Below are 20140 nucleotides of genomic sequence, written 5' to 3' on the forward strand. Positions count from 1 at the left end.
TACATTCACACAGGATTATTGTATGGATCTTAATGGATTCCTCATCTTTCCTTTTGTCCTTGTTTGACCATATTTTCTGTCACATTTTTCTAAGTGAAAGTCAAAAAAGCAACGAAAAAAGTTGTTGACACAAACACTTCTCCTGTCTTTATGCCATATCAGCAATTTAGCTTTTGAGACTTAATTAAGTAATTAAAACTTATTTGTGATTGGAGTAAGCAATAAATCAAATAAAAACAGCCCACACACAGAGAGATGAATACAGTGGTCAAGCTTCAATAACATGATTATAATGTCTTCCTTATACCTTTATGGCGCAGCCTCAAGGACAAACACAACAAAAAATCTGGGGAATTTTCTTTGACAACAACCATTTCGAGTATTTGGGTAATTTTCTCTTTACGCTTTAGACAGAAAACAACTTTGAAAAGAAAGAAGTTAGCTTTCACTTTCAGCTTTGCCAAATTACCTATAGTGGATTGCAAGCAGCGCTCATTGTTATTGCTGCTACTTCAACAACACAATTTAAACATTTTATTTTGGAATTTCATCAGAATTTGCAGACAAAGCACAAAAATGGTAAAGTAAGTCCACTTTAACACCAATATGTTATAGACGACTCTACAGGTTTCTTGTAGTGTTCTCTCACTCATTGAGAAGTGGAATTTTCTTAACTCCATTCTCCTATCTCGGCTGCCTATTGACTTCACATTGATCCCCCACTGCTATCACAAAATGACATTTCCTTGCGGCTTATAACTCCAAGAAGTAGATATCAACTGTCTGAAGCAATTCTCACATCTGAAGAAAACACTTTGCTGTGCTCTTACTCTCTTCCAGATAAGGTTTGGCGGGAAAAACGAGTTGCTTGATTGATTTCTCGTTTACCTTCTCTCATCTGTCCCTGCCTCTCTTTTTCTCTCTTCCCTCTCCCTGTCTGCTTGCCCGCTGTTCGTCCATCCATTTCTCCAGTGTACAGTGTGGTAATCCAGGACAATATGTTCGAACATCTGCCTCTCCATATGATGCCTGACCCACACCAATGACCCTCTTTATACCGCATTGTGTACACACACACACACACACACACACACTTGCTCTCACTCATCCACACTTTTCTCTTCTGCTTACCTCCATCTCTATTTCTCTCCATTTATCCTTTTAACTTATCATCCTCCTAAATGTCTCTCTCATACCTCTGCCTTGTCATCTTTATACCCATCACTCTCTCGCCTGGATAAGTGCATTTTTCTTTTCATTTTTCTGCTCACTGTCCTTCTCAGTCCATTTGTGTGATGTGGATGATATCAGTGATATCAAGGGTCAATAGGGAGCCAGATTAACATGCTCTAATGCACAATGTCACACTCATCCCCCAGATTAAGATGCTAAACGCCAACCTTGTACACTCCAAAGCCTCCACTGCCTTGAAAACCTTCTACGGCGGATTGTGTGTTAAGCTCCCATTGACTTTAAAAGCTACTCTGTTGATTTAGAGGGAGAATGTTTCAAACTTAGAAAAGCTTCATATCACTGAGATTAACAAATTTTTGTAAGAACTGCTCTTAATACAAAAATCATGATATCGAGATTTACCCTGTTTCTCCTTCCCTCTTTAACTCTATGTGTTCAGTTTTCATGCAGTAGAATCAGGGGAAAAATATTTCTTTCATTGAAAAGTCAAATTAAAGACAATAAAAGTAATTTTGCAAAAAACAATAATTCTGGCAAATATTTGATCTTTTATCCAAAGATACACATTCTTAAAAACTTATATCACAATTTGTAAATTTAAATCTCTCTAATCGAAATGCTACGGGTTTTCTTCATATTCAGTTTATGTAAGTCTAGATAATAAAGCAGCACTCCACTAGGTTATACTCTAGGTTATTTTTGACACTATACTGACTGTGATTTGTGTAGTTTAAGTGTCTATGTGTTAAAAGTCTGTCACCATATGTTTAGAGGAAAGAGCATTTATTGTGCACTGTATCTAAAAATCTTTCATTTTCCATCTCTTTTTGTGTGTGTCTCAGTTAAGTGGGTTCACTTGTGTCCTCTCCGCCCAACCACTGTGTTGCCGTGGTGACCTGAGGCCCGAGCTAAGTGTCATCCCTGGTCGCTGCGACAGAAACACCTCCTTATCAAATGAGGGCGCAGAGACAATCCCAAAGGAAATCCATCCACATTGAGACATCTGTACTTGTGTGAGCCTGGGCAAATCCGTTTCTTTTTGACAAAGCCTTAATCTCAATGTGTGACTGTGTATTTGTGTGTTTGTTTGTGTGAGTGTATGTGTGTGAGGGCTTGCATGCTGATGGTGCGGGACGGATGTGTGTACTTTTTTTTATTTTCAGGGAGGATTTTAAGAGAGAAATCTGCTAGTGAGATGTTTTGTTGCACTTGTTGTGTCCTCGTGCCCCTCCCTGCTGGTTAAAAAAAAATCCAATTGCAAGGTGGACACAGCCGTTGAACATATGGAGAGCTAGATTGAAGCAGTAATAACAGCACAGAGGACATTTTTCTCAGGCTAAACACACACACACACACACACACACACACACACACGTGGAAGTAATAATGAAATCAGTGACGGCAGCGGGGTCCGTTCTCCATGACAGACTTACACAGCTATTCTATTCTCCCTGTAGTGTCTAGCATATGGGGCACCACATTTGGCTGACAGGTGCAAATGTATTACATACACTCTGTCTAACCTTTAACCCATATCTTTTCCATCACTTCATGTGTGTGTGAGCAGTAGGGGAAAAAGATGCACAGGACAATGTGTGTAATAATGCAGCCGCTTCGCTCTCAGATACACATGTGTGTGCATCTGTGTCATATTTTATGATAATGTGTGTCAAGGAGACAATGGGGACCGAGTGCAGCTTGTACCAAGGCCGAGACCGGAGCCGGAGGTTAATGTGTTTCAGACGGGCGACTGAAAGGACTCCCGTGCAGGCTCTTAACCTTTGGGAGAGGGGGCCCCCTAAGCACACGGGAATCTCTGTGGAAGTATGTGAGGTCTATTCTGTGTTTGTTGTGGGTGGGAGCAAGAGAGAAATAGTGAATGAACAAGCATTGGTAGGATCACAAAGCGATTGGCCACCTATTTTAAATATGCAGACAGACAAGGACCGAAGTCTGACTCATCATCATCATCATCAAGTGGTACAGCAGATGCTGACTCATTTTTGTTTTACTTTTCTATGGATTTGTTTCTTTCTCTCCCCGTTTGTTAGGGCAGCATAGCACATGCAGGATTGGCCAGCTTTATCAAACCTATGAGTACATTTACATATGAGCTGACCCTTTCGTTTTGATGGCTTAGAATTGTCATACACAGCACAATCCAATTCCCAATTTTATAAAGCTTAAATGACTGGTTCACATTTTTTCGAGTGTTAAAAAAAAGTCATGTATCCATGTGAACAATGAAACAGGGCTTTAATGGGGACCAACATTCACAGTCATTGTTCTGTGCAAAAATGTATTCAAATGAATATCTAAAGCTAAAATGAACTTTAGGCACAGGAAAGCTATGCTTCATTCATATACTTCCTCTTGCTTCATTCAGGTGCATACGGGAAGATAGGACCAAGTGTAATCCTTCGTTGTGATCATGATGATGACCTCACAGTTAAATCACATTTAAAGCTGCATCTGGGCTGTTAAATGAAACCTCTTTAGCATCGCCCACAGATGAGCTCTTGACCGTCAATCTGAACATTCTACTCTCTGTCCTGCACGCTGTCTCCAGTGTCAACAGCACTACAGAACTGCTTCAACAACATTTACTTCCTAATGCAGGACAGAGCCAAGGGCTAGGGTTACACTTGTCAGCTCAGTGTGATTTTTGAGCTGTGATCATCACGATCATGTTTTTATGAGATCACTTCACTGTCCACATATTGGCTGAAAGTGACAACTGTGCATCCCCCCTGTGGCTTGGTTCTTATATAGCTCAGTGGGTAGCAGTGTGTGGTGTGAACACTGTCAGGATGAGGGGATTTATTCCTACAAAATAACATGTTTTTTCATATACGAATGATCAGTGTGTGATTTTCAGAGATTACTGTTTGCTGTTGTAATTTAGTTTCTTAGGTTTCTAGAGAAGTTATCTGCTACTACTGTAATCTTACCTGGAGCTGTAGGGGTCCCAGGCCTGGTGTGGCAGCAGCAGCAGCAGCCATTGTTGTGGGGATGAGCTGGAGAGGGTATGGGTCACCTGAAGAAAACCAAAGAAGGTCACATTTTATTTCTAGCAATTTCAGCCTATTATGCTAATACTCAATGTCCTCCTTCCTCCTCCTGCTTCTTTTCTTTTTCCATCTTCTTCTCTCAGCCTTTTCTGCATTGTTCCCCTTCTTCTGCCCGTCACTCTCTGCATTCCCCTCCCATTCCCCTCATCCTCTTGTTTTTCTCCTCCCTCTTATCCCACCTTCATCCCTTGCTTCCCCTCTCCCTCTCCTCCCACCACTGCCACCTGAGTCCCTCTCTGCAGCTGTTAAAGCCATCCTTTGTGTGCACTGCCGGTAGGGCCTTAATGAAAAGCCTGATTGTGTGTCCTCCTCCTTAATACCCCCTGACAAAGAGCAGCGAGGTGAGGGGATTCTGATAAAGCCGGCCCCAGCGCAGTAATTAAGAGCCGCCACTGCCGATTGCTGCTCTCTCCTTACTCTTTTTTTCCTCAACTGTCTTTTCTCCTGCTTTGTTGAGAGTGGGCTGCATTCAGTCTCACTCTAACCCGTCTTCCACCTTCTCTCTCCTTCTGCCTTTCGTGTTGTCATCTTTCTCTCTTCACAACTTACTAACCAACTCCATCACTTCCCTTCTCCCTCTCTCCTCTCTTCTGTCAGGAATGATAAATCAAAGGATAGATGGACAGGGTGGAAGTGATGACAGAAGTGCAGAGAGGAGTAGACAGACAAAAGCAGGAGAGAAAAGGACGGGTGGGGATTATTAGTGACCAGGTGCAGATAGGCCGTGCTGTAATTACTCAGAGAGAGAGAGAGAGAGAGAGAGAGAGAGAGAGAGAGAAGGAAAGAGGGAGAGAAAGGTCAGAGGGGAGGAGGAGATGGAGAGTAAGTGATAGAAGAGGAGAGAAACAGTACTGTACTTAATTATGGCTATACTGAATGAAACATGACTGTTGACAGCATTGGTTTCCATGTAGACATGCCCATGAACCAAAATAGAGTAGATGGAGGAGTTCAAGTTTTAATACTGGTAACACATTAACCGAACTCCATTCTTTAGGAAGAAAACTTGGGAATGTTCTCCGGGCTTGACCTTGCATTTCTGACCTGGACTTTCAGCACAGTGGTCAGCCTCTTGGCTGTATCAGGACCTGTGTGTGTGTGTGTGTGTGTGTGTGCACGCGCGCGTGTGTGCGGGCCCATGTAAATGTGTGTGTGCTTGGCATAAGCCGCATTTTTCTTCCGACATACTTTCCCATATAATTTTGGTTTAAAAAAAGAAAAAAAAAGCTATGCAGAGACATTCTTTTCTCCAGCAGAGAGGGAGGGCAGGAGGGATTAAATAATTATTTCAGGACTGTGTATTCTAGGAGATGGGTCTTTTCTCTGCACTCCCTAGACAAACACGAGCTGGGTAGATATTTATGCTACTCCTGGGGGTCGCTGTAACAAAAGGGAGAAGGACAGAGGAAAGCAAACATGTTGCTCTTGGCTTCGGGACAGTGACCTCGGTGGACAAGGCTGAAATTTCTCACTGAGACACAGGGAGCAGGGAGGTAGATCTAGGAAAGTGAGATGCATGTCAACGGGGTTGTTTTGGTGTAATATTTTAAATTTACAACTTCAATTAAATAGGAATTTACCCATTACTTAAAACAAAGTTGAAGCTATGATATTTTGCTTTGAAGATGTGGACATTTTCCAGGCAGCAATTGTTCAACTAAAAATTATACTATTTTAAAATTTGAGGTGTCTGAGCTGTACTAAATGTACTAAATGTCAAGATTGTTCGCCATTTGCCAGTTCATTTTTAATATTTTTTAATATGTCTCTCATTAGTCGTACGACCTTGATAACAGTGAAATACCAAAAATCTGAAAATGTTTTTTAAAAGCATTTTGCCCTCATTACAACAGTCTTACCAAAGCAATACTTGAAATATCATAATCAGAAAGTCGGACAAATTCTCATCAAAATCTGCTTTTTTTTCAGAAATGTATGAACATAATTGTCTTATTATCCCTCAAAATATAGATTATTCCAAAGTCTTGGAAAAGGTTTAACAGCTTTTTTTGGCTGTAACATGTTGTGTCAGAAGCATGAACAATGGAAAAATTGTGCTTGTGTTCAACAAGTGTTTTAACGAGACCGTCCATACTGTGCAGATAAAATCTATTCCTATCTACAAAGCTATGAAGCACCAAGAGAATATGTCAGAGCACAATGATACACATGTCCTATTTAGAGCTGCAGCACCAAACTACATCAACTCACAACAACTTTAAAAGTTGCCAGAGAGTTTTCTCAGGGGCGGCTAAGCCTGGCACAGCGTGCCAGTCTGGTTGGAGTTGGCGGAGGCAGTGAAAAGACAAGCCCACCACGTGACAGGGTATTTACGTGGGCAGTGGGCGTGGGTGAAGATGGCACTAATTAAAATGAAATGGACTTGTTTGGGAAGCTGTGAAACTCTAAGGGAGTGGGGGGAGCAGGACTGAATGTGCACAAGCTTGCATTTCTGTGCACAACCACATATCTCTGTCTTTTTAGTTTTTTTGGTATTTTTTGTGTTTGAAAGATCACAAAGCAATCGCTGGCTTACTGGATGGTTGTGTGTGTGTGTGTGTGTCTGTGTGTGTGTGTGTGTGGGCTGTGTTGGAAACATGTTCTGGCTGCGTCCCGTGTTAATGTGAGGAGAACCTGGGGCAGGTCACATTACCACCCTCCCTCTCCTCCCTCTGCTAACCCCCCACCGTGCATTTATTCCCAGCATCCCCTGGCAAGCACCCACCCCTCTTTCCCTCTCTCCCTGTCTCCTTCTCTCTCTCTCTATCATGGTAAACAACACATTGCCACACAGCCGGAGCGTGATAGCCAAAAAAAAAAAAAAAAAAAAAACGTGTCCTGCAGGACGCCTGCATTTTCTTGCTTTTATACATCAAAAAATAGACAAGACAAAAGGAAGGAGCCAAAAGGACTAAACGAGAGTGGGAGAGAGAAAGAGAGAGAGATTGAGAGTGTAAACAGGAAGGGTGTATTTGGACTGGTTTTTCTATTAAGAGAAAGATGTTGTTGTAGGGGTGAGCGCCTCTTTTGGGAAACAATCCGACTCCTTGTGTGGGAAATCGGTCACACTCTACCTTACTTGGTGAAAAACATTTGTAACATTACACATTAAGCTACTTTTTTCTCTGTAAATTACACCTATTCATGAGTGTACGTGTGTCTGTGTGGATCTGTGTGGATGTCACTCACTGCAGCCAGGCTTGTAGTTGAAGCCAGGGGGCATGAGGAATCCTTGCTGGGCTGCAGCTGCTGCCAGAGTCCTCTGGTCTGGGGGAAAGACGGGAATCATCAGTGGAGGGAGCTGGCCCTGGACCTGCTGAGAAAGGAGGGAAGGAAGGAGGGAAGGAAGAAGGGAGGGAGGTAGGGATGGAGAAACGATAAAAGGGGTCGAAAAATGAACAGGTGAAGAGAAATAAGAGGAAAGAGAAGAAAACATTAGCATCTTTGATACCTCTAAGTAACTACCAGACATATTTTGACAGATATAAAAAGTTATATATAATCTCATGCATTTAGGCTTACATGTATAAATGTAGTACATCTGTCTCTCTCTCTCTCTCTCTCTCTCTCACACACACACACACAGACACATGCACACACACTCAAAGAGTCCCACCTTCTTGATTCACAACATAAAGCAAGTCTTCAGAACAGGACAATGTACTTTCACAACAGCTGGCCCTTTTCCTTTTTTTGGAAGACGATGTTCTCTTCCTTTTCTTCACAGCAACATCCTCCCAAACCAAAAACCCAAGCGCACACACACACACAAACATTCAGACACAACCCTCTGCACGTACCCATCGGCAAAGAGCCATTCAACTTCACAAGGTTTTCAGGATTTTAAAAGGAGATGCAAGAAAAAAAAAAGCTAAAAAGCTCCTTCGATGGGTGGCTTTGGCAGGGAAGACAGGAGATAGAGAGAGAGAGGGAAGGAGAGAGAGGGAGACAGAAAGAGAGAGAAGTAGGAGACAGATGGTTGCACTAAACAGCGTTCTGCCAAAAACAACACACAAAGACTTGCGTGTGATGGACTGACTGACAGTTTGAGAGGAAAGATAGGAGAACATGACAAGAGGAAGTGAGGAGAAGAGAGAGAGAGAGTGGAAAAAGGTGAGAGAAGAAGGAAAATAAGGGATCCTATCTAGCTGTAAAGCTGGGGTGTAATACTGGGATGATGTGGAAGCCACAAACATGAAACACGAGAGGGAAGATCTCAAGCACAATATAGTGCAAGTTTTAAGCCATTTTCCAAAACCCATAAATGCAAGTACACGAGTGTGTTTCCATAAATAACTGGGCAACATTCTGACTTTGCATAATCAGTAAAGCCCCAGTAACTCCTTGTTCTACAGAGGTACATCATGTCAGTTTTGTTTTTGTATGAAGGTACAATGTTCTGTTTTCCAGTGCTTTTGCTTTGTGTCTTTGTGTATGGCAACAATACAATACTGCGCCTACACTGTACTGAAATAAAATAAGAAGGAACAGAATAAACAGGTCATTCAATATAATATTTAACCGAATCTGTTTCATCACTTCTGCACCTCGTTGCATTATCAATACTTCAGTTAAATAACTCAGTGCTGTGCTTCCACTTATGTTGGCTTTAGGCACTGGATTCAATTCAAGCTTTGTGATTAGTTCTCACATAGTTTGGATGCTTCTTTTGGTTAATGTTCTAGATATTGTAAGCCAAAGTCTTACAATTGCTCTTTCTTTTCCCTTATGTGTACAGCAGAGACCAAAAAGGTAGAGTGAAAGGCTCTTTTTATAATACTGACCTTCAGTACAAGTCAAGAAATCATGTCTTCCTAACAGCTAAAGAAGAAAGGGAAAAATCAAAGTAAGAGCGCCAGAGACACTCTGCCTCCAAGCCCCAAACCCTGGATCTTAAAACTTCCTATAAAGCACATGGATAGCTTCTTTCGTTAAGAACTTCACAGCCAAATTTTCTACTAAAAGCTTTCTGCACAAATTTGAAATCTCTATTAGTAAAAGAATGAAAAACTAGAAATCAAAAAATGCTGTTTTCTAATATTTTTAAATCGTCCTTATAACAAGAAATATGTAATGTACAGTATATTACTATCCATTGCACCTTTAAATTAAATGGCTCAATGGCTGTTTAGCCTTTTGACCTGCACTCCTGGTTGCACAGCACTTTGTTCCCCCTCACAGCCCCTTTCTCCCCTTTTTCTTTAGTTTCTCTTATTTGCCAGGAGGCCAGAGAAGTATGGGCTGAATAGGATAATGGGCAGGTAAAAGCTGTTTGATGTGAAAAATTGATTTGGAACGATGGAAATTGCTGCACAATCATAAGGATGTGATGGTTCCACAGCACAATCAGGTAATATCTGAGTGATATGGGCACTTGAAGTGGTTAGTGAGTCATGTCGAAGAGAAATAGAGAGCTGCTATCGCTCATTGCTACTATAACAGTGCTCCTAGTATTCCCTGCCTGTTTGTGTATACTCAAGTTTCCCTCAGCGTATGCATGTCCCTGTACTGTAAATACCTGTGTGTGTGTGTGTGTGTCTTCTCTTCTCCCCCGCTCTTCTCTCCCCCTCCTCTTGCTCCTGTGTGTTGGCATGCGGCAGCCAACAGCACTGTAATCAAACCATCACAGCACAGGGGAACAGCGCTGTCTTCAAGCAGCTCCTGTTTCCCCCTTTACACCAAAACAATAATTACTCCACCATTTTGGTTAACCATAAACCGCCGTGCCGCCTGCGCCGCGTGATCAGAAGGGAGAGGCGTTCCAGCGCAACGCTCGGACAGCACCCCCGCGGGGACAAATCACAGACAGAACAGTTCCGCTCTGCCTTTCAGGCCTAATTGGACATATGCTGGAGTGGAGCTGGCTAGCAATACAGTAATATACCGCAAGGAGGAAGAGGAGGAGGAGAGAAGAAAGATAAGTGTGTTGCCGCTGTAATACATCCATACTAAGCACAGACATGCTGGCACTTCTACTGCATGGATGACTTGATGTCTATGTGTGTGCACATGGCTTTGTTTCTTTTTTCTTTTTTTGCAACCTAAAATATCAGAGAAGATCCTTAATTGCATATGAGTCTATCTCTGCCTCTCTTTTTATCTCATAACAAAAAAGCCTGCGCACAATAGGAAGACATTAATCAGCCTACAGAACTGTTGCACAATACATGCAAGTCTTCACAATGGGTTAAGAAGATCATGCAATAGAAAGAAAAACAAAAATGGCGAGAAAAACACATAAAGAGTAGAAAAACAGGAATATAGAGGGAGAAAGTAAGACAGAGAATGGTGTATGGGGAATAATTCCCTCCCTTGAATGAGTTGAATATTTGTGTAACAGCTGCTGAGCTGATGAGCTGCACCACTAGCTGAGCATGTTCCTCTGTGCACACACAGCTAAACAAGGGAACACACACATACATATGACGCAAAAAACATGCGACAGAGATAGTTGAGTGTTAAATAGAGAAACGAGGAACTTTCCCAAATTGTGGGAAAAGTGTTGAGATATTGGATCAGTGCATCAGTCTCCCTAATTATTCTCCATCTCCATGACTTGCTTCCTATGTACGTTACTTTAACATGTTAAAAATGACTTAATGTGATATTTTTCCTAATATTAGATACACAATAAAACATTAGAGCTGGCCCCATGATCACAATGCAAACTTTGAAACCAAGAGAAAGAAAAGAGAGAGAGACAATCAGAGACAAAGAGATGAATTGATAGAAGGAAAAAGAAAAGCCTGCAAGAGAGAGTATGGGTGAGAGAAACAGAAAGAGGGAAACTAAGAGATCTGTCAGCCAATCTCCAGATCTCACATAAAGGAAAAGGCACATCTGAAACAGCAGGCGCTTTGGGGAATAAGATACTCCGCAGTTTCTTTTTCACATCAGGCCCAAAGCGAACATGAAAACCCACAAAACACACAGACAAATCACACTCCTGCTACTGTACGCTTTATCTGCAAACCCCTCCTCCTGGTCCAAAAAAGAAATGTGAAACAAACAAAAGTGAAACTGCTTTAATCAGCAGTAACTGAATGCAAATCAAAGACAAATATGGAAAAAGAAACCATAAATATATATATACATATATATATACATATATATATGTATATATATATATAAAAGAAAAGTGTGAAACTTTTTCTTGAGAACTTTCACAGGGGCAAAGGGGACAGAAAGAAGGAAAGAAAGTTGACAATTCACCCTGGTTAGAGAACTTCTCAGGAAATAAACAGCAAATAGAACAGAATGAACAAGAGAGGGAGAAAGAGTGAGAGGAGGAGAGACAGCGAGGGGAGCAAGAGTTGGATAATTGGCAGCGAGTCGAGGCTGCGTTCACCACGCGCCAGGCGGCACAGCTTGAACTTAAAGCGCCGCTGCGGCATAATGAAGATGTGGCCGCTAATTAACATATGGAGTGCGAAACAGGTTGGTTGGCACGCGGCACGCTAAAAACTCCAAGGTAAAGTTATTATTGGGGAGTAATTAGCTCTATGAAGTTAATGCGCCGAACAATAGCTGCCAGCGCCGCACAATATGGCTCGCATCTGAGCGCGCGAAAAAATAGCCCCCGCTAAAGTGCGAGTCCCACAGCTAAAATCTGTTGGCGACCATATGCTCCGGCAATTAATGCAAGACCTGGATGACCTATTGCTGAAGAGGGGATGTGCGAGCGATAGAACCAATAATTAATTTGGTGGGAGAGAGAGAGACAGAGAGAGAGAGAGAGAGAGACAGAGAGCGAGATGGTTTTTAATATTAGTCCATTAACTCTCCATGGACAGGGGCTATTAGAGGCCAGTCTGCTGTGAATGTAGGGGCATGGTTCATGCTGCAATGGCACTGCAATGGCCAGGATGCATGACCTCACACAGACAGACACACACACACACACACACACACACACACACACACACACAAACAAACGTACACACATACACACACAGGTATGTCTGTGAGTGAGGGTGGGTCTCACTGGGACTGGCTGCTTGGTCATAGTCCACTTTATGACCGTGTGCATTTGTGCGTGCACACCAACACATACAGTGCGTAAGGAAAACACAAATTACACTGGTTGCAGTGTAATGGGAGTGATTAAACAATTACACAGGCAATTGGGTTAGCCGCTCCTTTGCACAGAGTACAGAGGTGCTGGTGAGTTGTTCCTGCATGTATGGAGGCTTCTGTACAGTACCTGTGTGGAAATGAATGAAAAGCATGTGTGGAGACTTTTTGCTTTTGTTGTCCTGCTTCTTTAGCACAGAGTGAACACTTGTTCAGCAGGGACAGAGGCTGCACTTGTGTATGCATAACACTTAGAGGTGTGTGTGAATGTGTGTGTGTGTTTGCGATTGAGTTACCAATGTAGGTTAACCTTAATAGAGAGCTTGTTAGCCGCTGTTGCCGGCATGTCTGGTCTCTCATAAACCAGTCAAAGCATCAGGTGGCTTTACTCATTTTCTGATCTTTCTTTCTGTCTCCCACCTATAGCGATGCTGGTGCTTGATGACATGAAACACAGCAATGGCGCTAAAGTGTTAGGCACAGTAGACAGTGTGTGTGTGTGTGTGTGTGTGTGTGTGTGTGTGCGCGCGCGCTTTGGTTGAGTGAGGATTGATTCATTAGGCAGGACACACTCTTGTCCCCTCATCCCTCTGCTTCAGTGTACATTGTGTATGTGTATCTTGCCACTACTCTGTGCAAACGTGTGTGTGTTCTCAAGGTAAGCCCTGAGCCGCTCGGCAGGTGAGCTCCTTTCATCCCCGTTGCGCTTTCCCATGCGGTAGCAGCAGCCGTCCCCAGCAACACCGGAGGGAGCCTCGGAGACAAGCCGTTTAATTAGAGTGAGAGAAGACGCAAGGGAAAGCAAAGGGAAGTTTGAGGAAATGTGCTCACCCCTTTGAGCTTAACAAGAAGGCCCCTAGCAGGGGGTTTGGAGTGTGTGTGTGATTCTGTGTGTCTGCGCGTCTTTATGTGCACACACGTCCATGTTTTCTAATTCTTGTGAGAGCAAGTTGTGGTATAACTTCAAAACGAACACAAAGTTTGACAAAGTACGAGTCATTTTTTTTCCTGTTGCATATGGATAATTTAGAGGCAGGATGCGGATTAAGTGTTAGGATTAGATGTTGAATTAGGATTAAGGTTAAATTTAGGTTAAGTGCAGGGCTAAAGAACACATCAAGGGCTAGAATTAGGTGTTGCAGAATTAAAGCTCTCTTGAATATTAAAACAATGTGTCTGAATGTGTGTGTGTGTGTGTGTGTGCTAATTGATGCTAATTCATGGATAATATCAGGTAGAATCAATTAGTGACTTCTGAACACTAATGAGTGGTGCATGTCTGCGTGTGCTCTTTCTACTGTATGTCATTAGCTTGTGTTGCTGTTGTGCCTGCCTCTGTAAATGAACTCGCTTGTTTGTCGGCTCGTGCCGCATTTGGCGAGTACCTCTGGCCGGAGCAGTGGACGATAACATGCATATTGCCAGTTTGATTTGGGTTTCATGGTGAGGGGGAAAAAAAATTGGGAAAAACGGACGCAAGGACAATAAATAATTTGTCCTCCTTTCATGAGGGATGTGTGTCTCTTTTTCATGAGCTTGATTATTCGTTTCATTTCATCACCTCTTCCAAGTGGACGGTTGAAAGCATTCTTCCCAGGCCTTTAGGGGTTTGGGCCTAACAAAGCCAAGGACGCAGGCACACACAAACACACACACACATGAAGGGACAGCTGAACTCAGCCTCGTTAGGGGGAAATGCAATCACAAGGGGCTTATCATACAGACACAAAACACATAGACACAGACACGCACACACACTGAACCTGGTGCCCTCTCTCTGGCAGGCCATTGTATTATGGGATTGTGCGGACAATCTCTTCATGAATGATTAAGCAGTGTATTTCTCGACCAACTCTTTGATGAGAAGTGTGTGTTTGATCATCAGGCGAGTGTGCAGTGCTCGTGATACGCATGTGCAAGTGAGTGAAGGCGTATATTATAGATGTTTGTCCGTGTTTGTGAGCACTTTGATGTGTGTGCGAAATATGTGTGTGTTTTGCGCTCCTGCGATGAGCCCCTGTCGATTGTGTGTGCCTCTCTTAACGAGGCTGCCTACAGCTGCCCCTGCTTGTGAGAAACTATTGTTGGGCCCGTTCAATGGAGAGACGCTTGTTTGGGAAAAGGTTGCAAAGTCATGGGAAAAGAGAGCTTTGTCTCGGCGGGGTCGTGAGGGAGTGAATCATGAGCGGACATGTTTATAGCTTAACACACACAGCTGCAGCAAACATACGCACATACACATGGGTGAAGAAATGGACGAGAACGCACAGAGAAATCCTCAGAAACAAACATGCTCTTGCTTTTTTTGTCAAAGAGACAAAACATGAACAATTCAGAATTTAACTTTCACAAAGCACACAAACACAGCTGCACACGCCCTGCACACACATGCTGCATCACAAGGTCTCTTATCACACAAACTGAAGCATAGCTAAAGTCTTGGGGAAAAGGGAAAAAGAGTGTGTGTGTGTGTGTTCCTTCTTGGACAGGGTCTCTCTTTATGACACAAAGCCTGGCTTTCTCAGCTGAAAAATTCTGTGTCATCTGCCTTTACAAAGGCCTGGGCTATTCGTTCCAAGCCACCTGGACCAAAATAGAGGCCCCAGTGTCGCACCCAAAAGGACAATACTTCCATTTTTAGGGGGTAACATATATATATACCCAGCCATTTTCCTTGAGCCAAAGACACACACTCATATCCAAAGGGACTTTTCCGTTCATTTAATTGTAGATTTGGTTTCACTTCTGCCTACAGTAGAATCTACGTTATTCAATTTAATAAAACACCTGGTTCAACACTTTAAATGAGCATTTCTTCATATTTGTAATGAAAATCCTGCCTTTAATATCAGATGATTGACTTATTAAAGAAAGAAAACTAGCTCGTACTACACCCAACATGTGGAGACATGACATGCGGTACCACCAACCAAGACCTGACTCCTAAACTAAGTCTGGCCTGGTACAAATTATGCTCAACATAAAAAAACAGTAGCGCTAAAAGATTGACATGAAGCCGTAAGAAGAATAAATTGAGTTTACGCTTTTCTGAATTTACCTCCTTTCCCAACACTTTTTGGTGACTTTCTTGTTTGAGTTGCCTAGTGTGGATTTGTTGGCTGCACGTAAAAACACCTTCACAATTACCAGACACAATGGAACAAACATCTGAAAAGTACACTTGATGTTCAAACTTTGATTTATAGAACAATAATAATAATAATATACAATGTACTGACTGCACTTGTCAGCACAATGCTTCTGATTTTTCCAGGCAGACTGACCATTTCTTAGTGATTACACAGGTTGTGTGGATTTGTGTGTTAAAGGAGGAGGAGCTTTTTCAAGTCAATGCTGATTCGGACTCTGCAAACGCTGTAAGCTGCAACAATCACAATCACAAAATTGCCTTTGTGGGACATACACACACATAAGGACACACACACCCACACTGCCATACACAGAAACACACACACACAATCATCACTAACATGTGCATAGAAACACACACACACAAAGTCACACAAACCTCACCTGAATTTGTTGCTGCAGGAGGTTGATTTTGTGTTGCTGCTGCAGAAGCTGCTGCTGTTGCCGGGCAATCTAAGGAACAGAGCACAATATTAGAACGTATATTCAGCATATGTGTGTGTGTGTGTGAGTGTTTGTGGGCCTGTGGGCCTGTGGGACATGCGACACATCTGCAGGTCTCCGAGGCCTCGGTTGCACAACATAGAGTTGATGCTCTCTGTCAATGTATTAAATATTAAAGAAATCATCTCATCTGGACTCAGCCCTCAGCCAAATGGACAAAAGTTTCACATCGACACACTTACTGACATGAACGCAAACCTCAAAGGATGAACTGTATGTGAAAAAAGTACTTTTGATTATATACATTAAAATTTACTAAACTACTAGTCCATCAACCATATTTGGTTGAATTCTGATTTATTAGTTAAATTTGATACGTTTTCTCACTTTGCACTGTTACTTGTGTTTCTTTCATTGTTATTTTGCTTAAGTTTACCCCTTTTGCATTACTTATTTAACCTGAAAACCTGCCCAAAACATAATTTACTTACCTCTCTATTGGTTCGTAGAGTAGAATGGAAACAAAAAGGTGTACATTATCTACATACACTACCAGCCTAATTCAGTGCGCACTGCTGTGGGATGCAGCCAAGAGACTATAAGGCGTTGTTGTGGCTGTCACAGGTAAGTTGTGCTTACAGCTGTGTTGCTGTGTGCATGTGTGTGTTGTACTCTTAGTAAACCCAAGCTTTCCAGAAGGAAAAAAAGCACAACAAAGAGGGAAACCCTTCTCTATGCAAATGCCTGGCAGACTCTTGCCTTGGAGCTTGGAGAGGGAGAGTGTCTGTGTCTATGTGTGTGTGTGTGTGTGTGTGTGTGTGTGTGTGAAAGTGCATGTGTGTATGTGTCAGCTACATCCGCTTTAACACTACATACCCTAAGCTCATTCCTGTGCGATGTCCCTGTATTTAGGCTGCCAAAGGCGCATGTCTCTGGCTTCATGAACATTGTATGAGATGTGTGTTTATGTGTGTGTGTCCAATAAAGTGAGCAGAGGCAAGAAAAATTCCATTGGATTTGTTGCTTTTACTCATACCTTTGAGCCAACCTTTAGCTGTAAACCTTACAACTGTATATGCCAGTGTGTGCTATAACTTGTGAATCCAAATCAGTACCCAGTCCTGAGTCTTTGCTGTTTGCTGGCCAGGCAAAGTAAATGTATTTTTATGTGTGGTGTTACAGTAGGAGAAATGATTTCTAAAAGTTTAAACCTATAGAGTTTTACTTTTAAACATCTTAGACTGCCCAAAAACTCTAAATATTTACAGATTTGAAGAAATTCTTGAAATATGCTTGTTGGAACCAAGAAATAAGTGATCATCCACAGAATCAAAAGTCATTTCCAAACATTTCTAATTGAAGCCCTCTGAATGTAATGTGCTCCTGTACCTGGTCCTGCTGCTGCTTGGCCAGTTCCATCTGCTGCCTCTGCTTCTCCATCTGCGAGGCAGCCAGCTTCTTCTGCTCCTCATGGGCCGCCAGGAGCTGCTCCCTTAGGCTGCTCAACTGGCCAATCATGCCCATGAGCTGGCGTTCTTTCTCCGCCAGGCTGTCTGGAGTTCCTGTTGGGCAGGAGAGGGGGAGAAAAAAGGTCAAAGGTTAGGTGGTAGCACTTTAAAGAAAATGGAAACACTTGGATGAGGCTATTTTGTAAAAAAAGTCTGCTTAATATGACTGGATAGCTATGGATCTAGCTGAGGTATATGTATATGAAAGGAATTCTGCTTCTTGCTGAAAAAAATCCTCCTGCTGAAATCAGGATAGCTGGTTACTCATGCTATGGAGGTTGTAGTCTTACCTACTCCTCAAAAACTCTTTCAGATGGCATTATCTGAGCTGGAAAAAAAATAGAAAAACTCCTCCAGATGATGTCATTTGGATGAATAGGTGAAGCCCTTTAAACTAAATACAATAAATTGTGTAAATTCTCTTTTATCCCTTCAAGTGAAACAAAGACAGAAAAACAATTATCAGGATACAAATAAAAACAACATCCAGGATGTTGTTAGCGAAGATGCAGGTTGAAAATATATTTTAAAAAAGAATTGAAATTTTAAAAAGTGAGCTTTCAAGCTGGGTACTTGTGAGGTTTTCATGACCGTCCAGAAGCCAGAAAGGATTGTAGGGGTGAGGTCAGAGGTCAAAAGCATGAGGGAGAGAAGGAGGAAACAACAAAGCAGTGTAAAGCTATCCATGCCTTGTTGGTCAACTTAATATATGACTGGTTAGGGATTTTAGATGGTAGGAGGGGGCAGTTCAGCAAAATGCTGGGTTGAGTTATATGTGTTGCAAAGTTATAAAACCAGATGTTGACGCATTTTCCTGTGCACGGAAGTCCAGCAGTGATTACTCAGACCACATCCATCACTGCCTTTATTGCCTTATTGAAATCAAGAAAATAAATTTGGCTGAGGAACCATTTGTAAACAGGCAAAATGTGGTGGCAAAACAAATGTACAATCTGAGCCAGATTCATACGTTTCACAAACAAAATAAATCTACAGCCAGGTTTGAGAATTTACATTTCTCACTAACACTTGAAGTCAAATCAAAATGTATTTGATTGACACTGAACTGTGGGTAAATTCAAGGATTGGTTTGTTGCAATGAAACGGTATTTGTGTGTGTGTGTGTGTTTGTGTGTGTGTGAAAAAGAGAAGAAAAAAGAGAGTGAAAAAGAGACGGGGAGTGTGTCTGGTCTGTGTTTATCCTGCAGTCAGCCAACCTCCTGCTCACATTTAGCATGGCTTGACCTTTGACTCCTCAGATCCTGACATACCAGCTCCATTACACACACACACACACACACACACACACACACACACACACACACACACACACACATATATCCACAATTATACAAACACACTTCCACATAAGGCCCAATCATTCAACAGGATGTAGTTAGAGAGTGTGTGTGCTCATGTCTGGTCATATGTACCAATGTTTGCCTACATGCCTTTGTTGTGTATGCAAGTGCATGTGTGGAGTAGTACAATCGCCCATTGTTCTTCAGCTGCTACCTTTAACAGGGCTACATTCCAGCGCCAGTCAAACCAGATGCTGAAGAAAGAAGGAGAGAAAGAGGGAGAGAGAATAAGGGAAGCAGGGAGGAAAAGAAAGAACCCAACTGGGGAATGAAAGGGGGAGTCAGGAGAAAAAAGATGAAGGAAGCTAAGGCGAGGGGCCGTGGCTGCTGACCTGCCCTTTGACTGTTTGGGAAGGTGAGAGCCATCCATTTGTCCTCCCTGTTGGGAGTCGCCGCCTCACCATACGCCCGCCTCCACTGCCCATCGACACCCCTCCTCCTCCTCACTTCCCCCCGCACTCCATCCATCCGCCAACAATGAACAATAACGGCAACTGTCGGGAGCACTGGCCACTGGAAAAATAAACACGTCCCTGTCCTTACTCACAGACCCACCTTTGTAGAGTCAGAAAGAGTATGTGCCTGCTTGTGCGAGCGTGTGTGTGTGTAGCCAAAGCTGACCAAGACAAGAAAGAGCCTTGTGTTAAAAATGTTAGCCTGTTTAAATGGGGGTTGCAGGGGTGAGGAAGAAGGGGGCAATGGAAGGAAAAAAAAGGACGGGGGAGTTGCAAAGGTGAAACGATGATCAAAGGAGTCTTTCTTGTTGGGCGTTCTAGTTGGGGTTAACCCAACACATGCACATGCAAACAGAGTAAAATTTGTGCAAAACGGTCTGTATATGTGCGCCGGTGTGAGAGGACATTCTTTCTACCAGTAGCCCGAGTGGTTAGGTGTGAAAAAAAGACAGCCAATTTATTCTGTTTCTACAAGCTGTTCTCAATCTTCCCCTCTCAGCTGTGGATCTTTGATCAGCAAACTGGAGTATTTGCAGAAGAAGAAGAATCGAAGAAAACAGCACGCTTCCTAACTGAGATGAGATTTCAAAAACTCTCCTGTGTGGCAATGAGCTGTGCTGTCTCTCCCCATTCACACTTTCAGAATTTCTCTGGTCATCCCATAAATCAGCTTGCTTCGGCTTGTTTCCTCAACTGCTGCGAGGCAGGCAGGCGGATCGATAACTGTTTTCCTCCATCGCTTCACACACATTCCTCCTTAGGCTGATTGCCACGGCCTGTGCTTACCTACAAACCCGGCGAACCAACACCAGCTCCCTCTTTTTCCCCTCACCCTTGGCGTAATTAACCAATTTGTAACAATGTAATGCTTGTCACCAAGTTCG

The 20140-nt window shown here is 42.7% G+C and overlaps 1 protein-coding gene across 11 annotated transcripts in view; it reads right to left on the reverse strand.

Annotated features, from left to right (window-relative positions):
* Positions 1–20140, reverse strand: part of sox5 (SRY-box transcription factor 5) — a 206959-nt gene that overhangs the window by 22359 nt on the left and 164460 nt on the right. For 9 of the 11 annotated variants that reach the window (XM_067490294.1, XM_067490293.1, XM_067490290.1 and 6 more), the window contains 4 exons: positions 17322–17494; positions 15873–15941; positions 7455–7581; positions 4146–4231 (listed from right to left, as the gene is read on the reverse strand). In XM_067490294.1, coding sequence (XP_067346395.1) covers positions 4146–4231; positions 7455–7581; positions 15873–15941; positions 17322–17494 — 455 coding nt within the window. The remainder of the gene's footprint in view (positions 1–4145; positions 4232–7454; positions 7582–15872; positions 15942–17321; positions 17495–20140) is intronic. The other 2 variants (XM_067490298.1, XM_067490289.1) reach the window with 1 other exon arrangement.

This window comes from Channa argus, chromosome 21 (assembly GCF_033026475.1).
Source record: "Channa argus isolate prfri chromosome 21, Channa argus male v1.0, whole genome shotgun sequence".
NCBI lineage: Eukaryota > Metazoa > Chordata > Actinopteri > Anabantiformes > Channidae > Channa > Channa argus.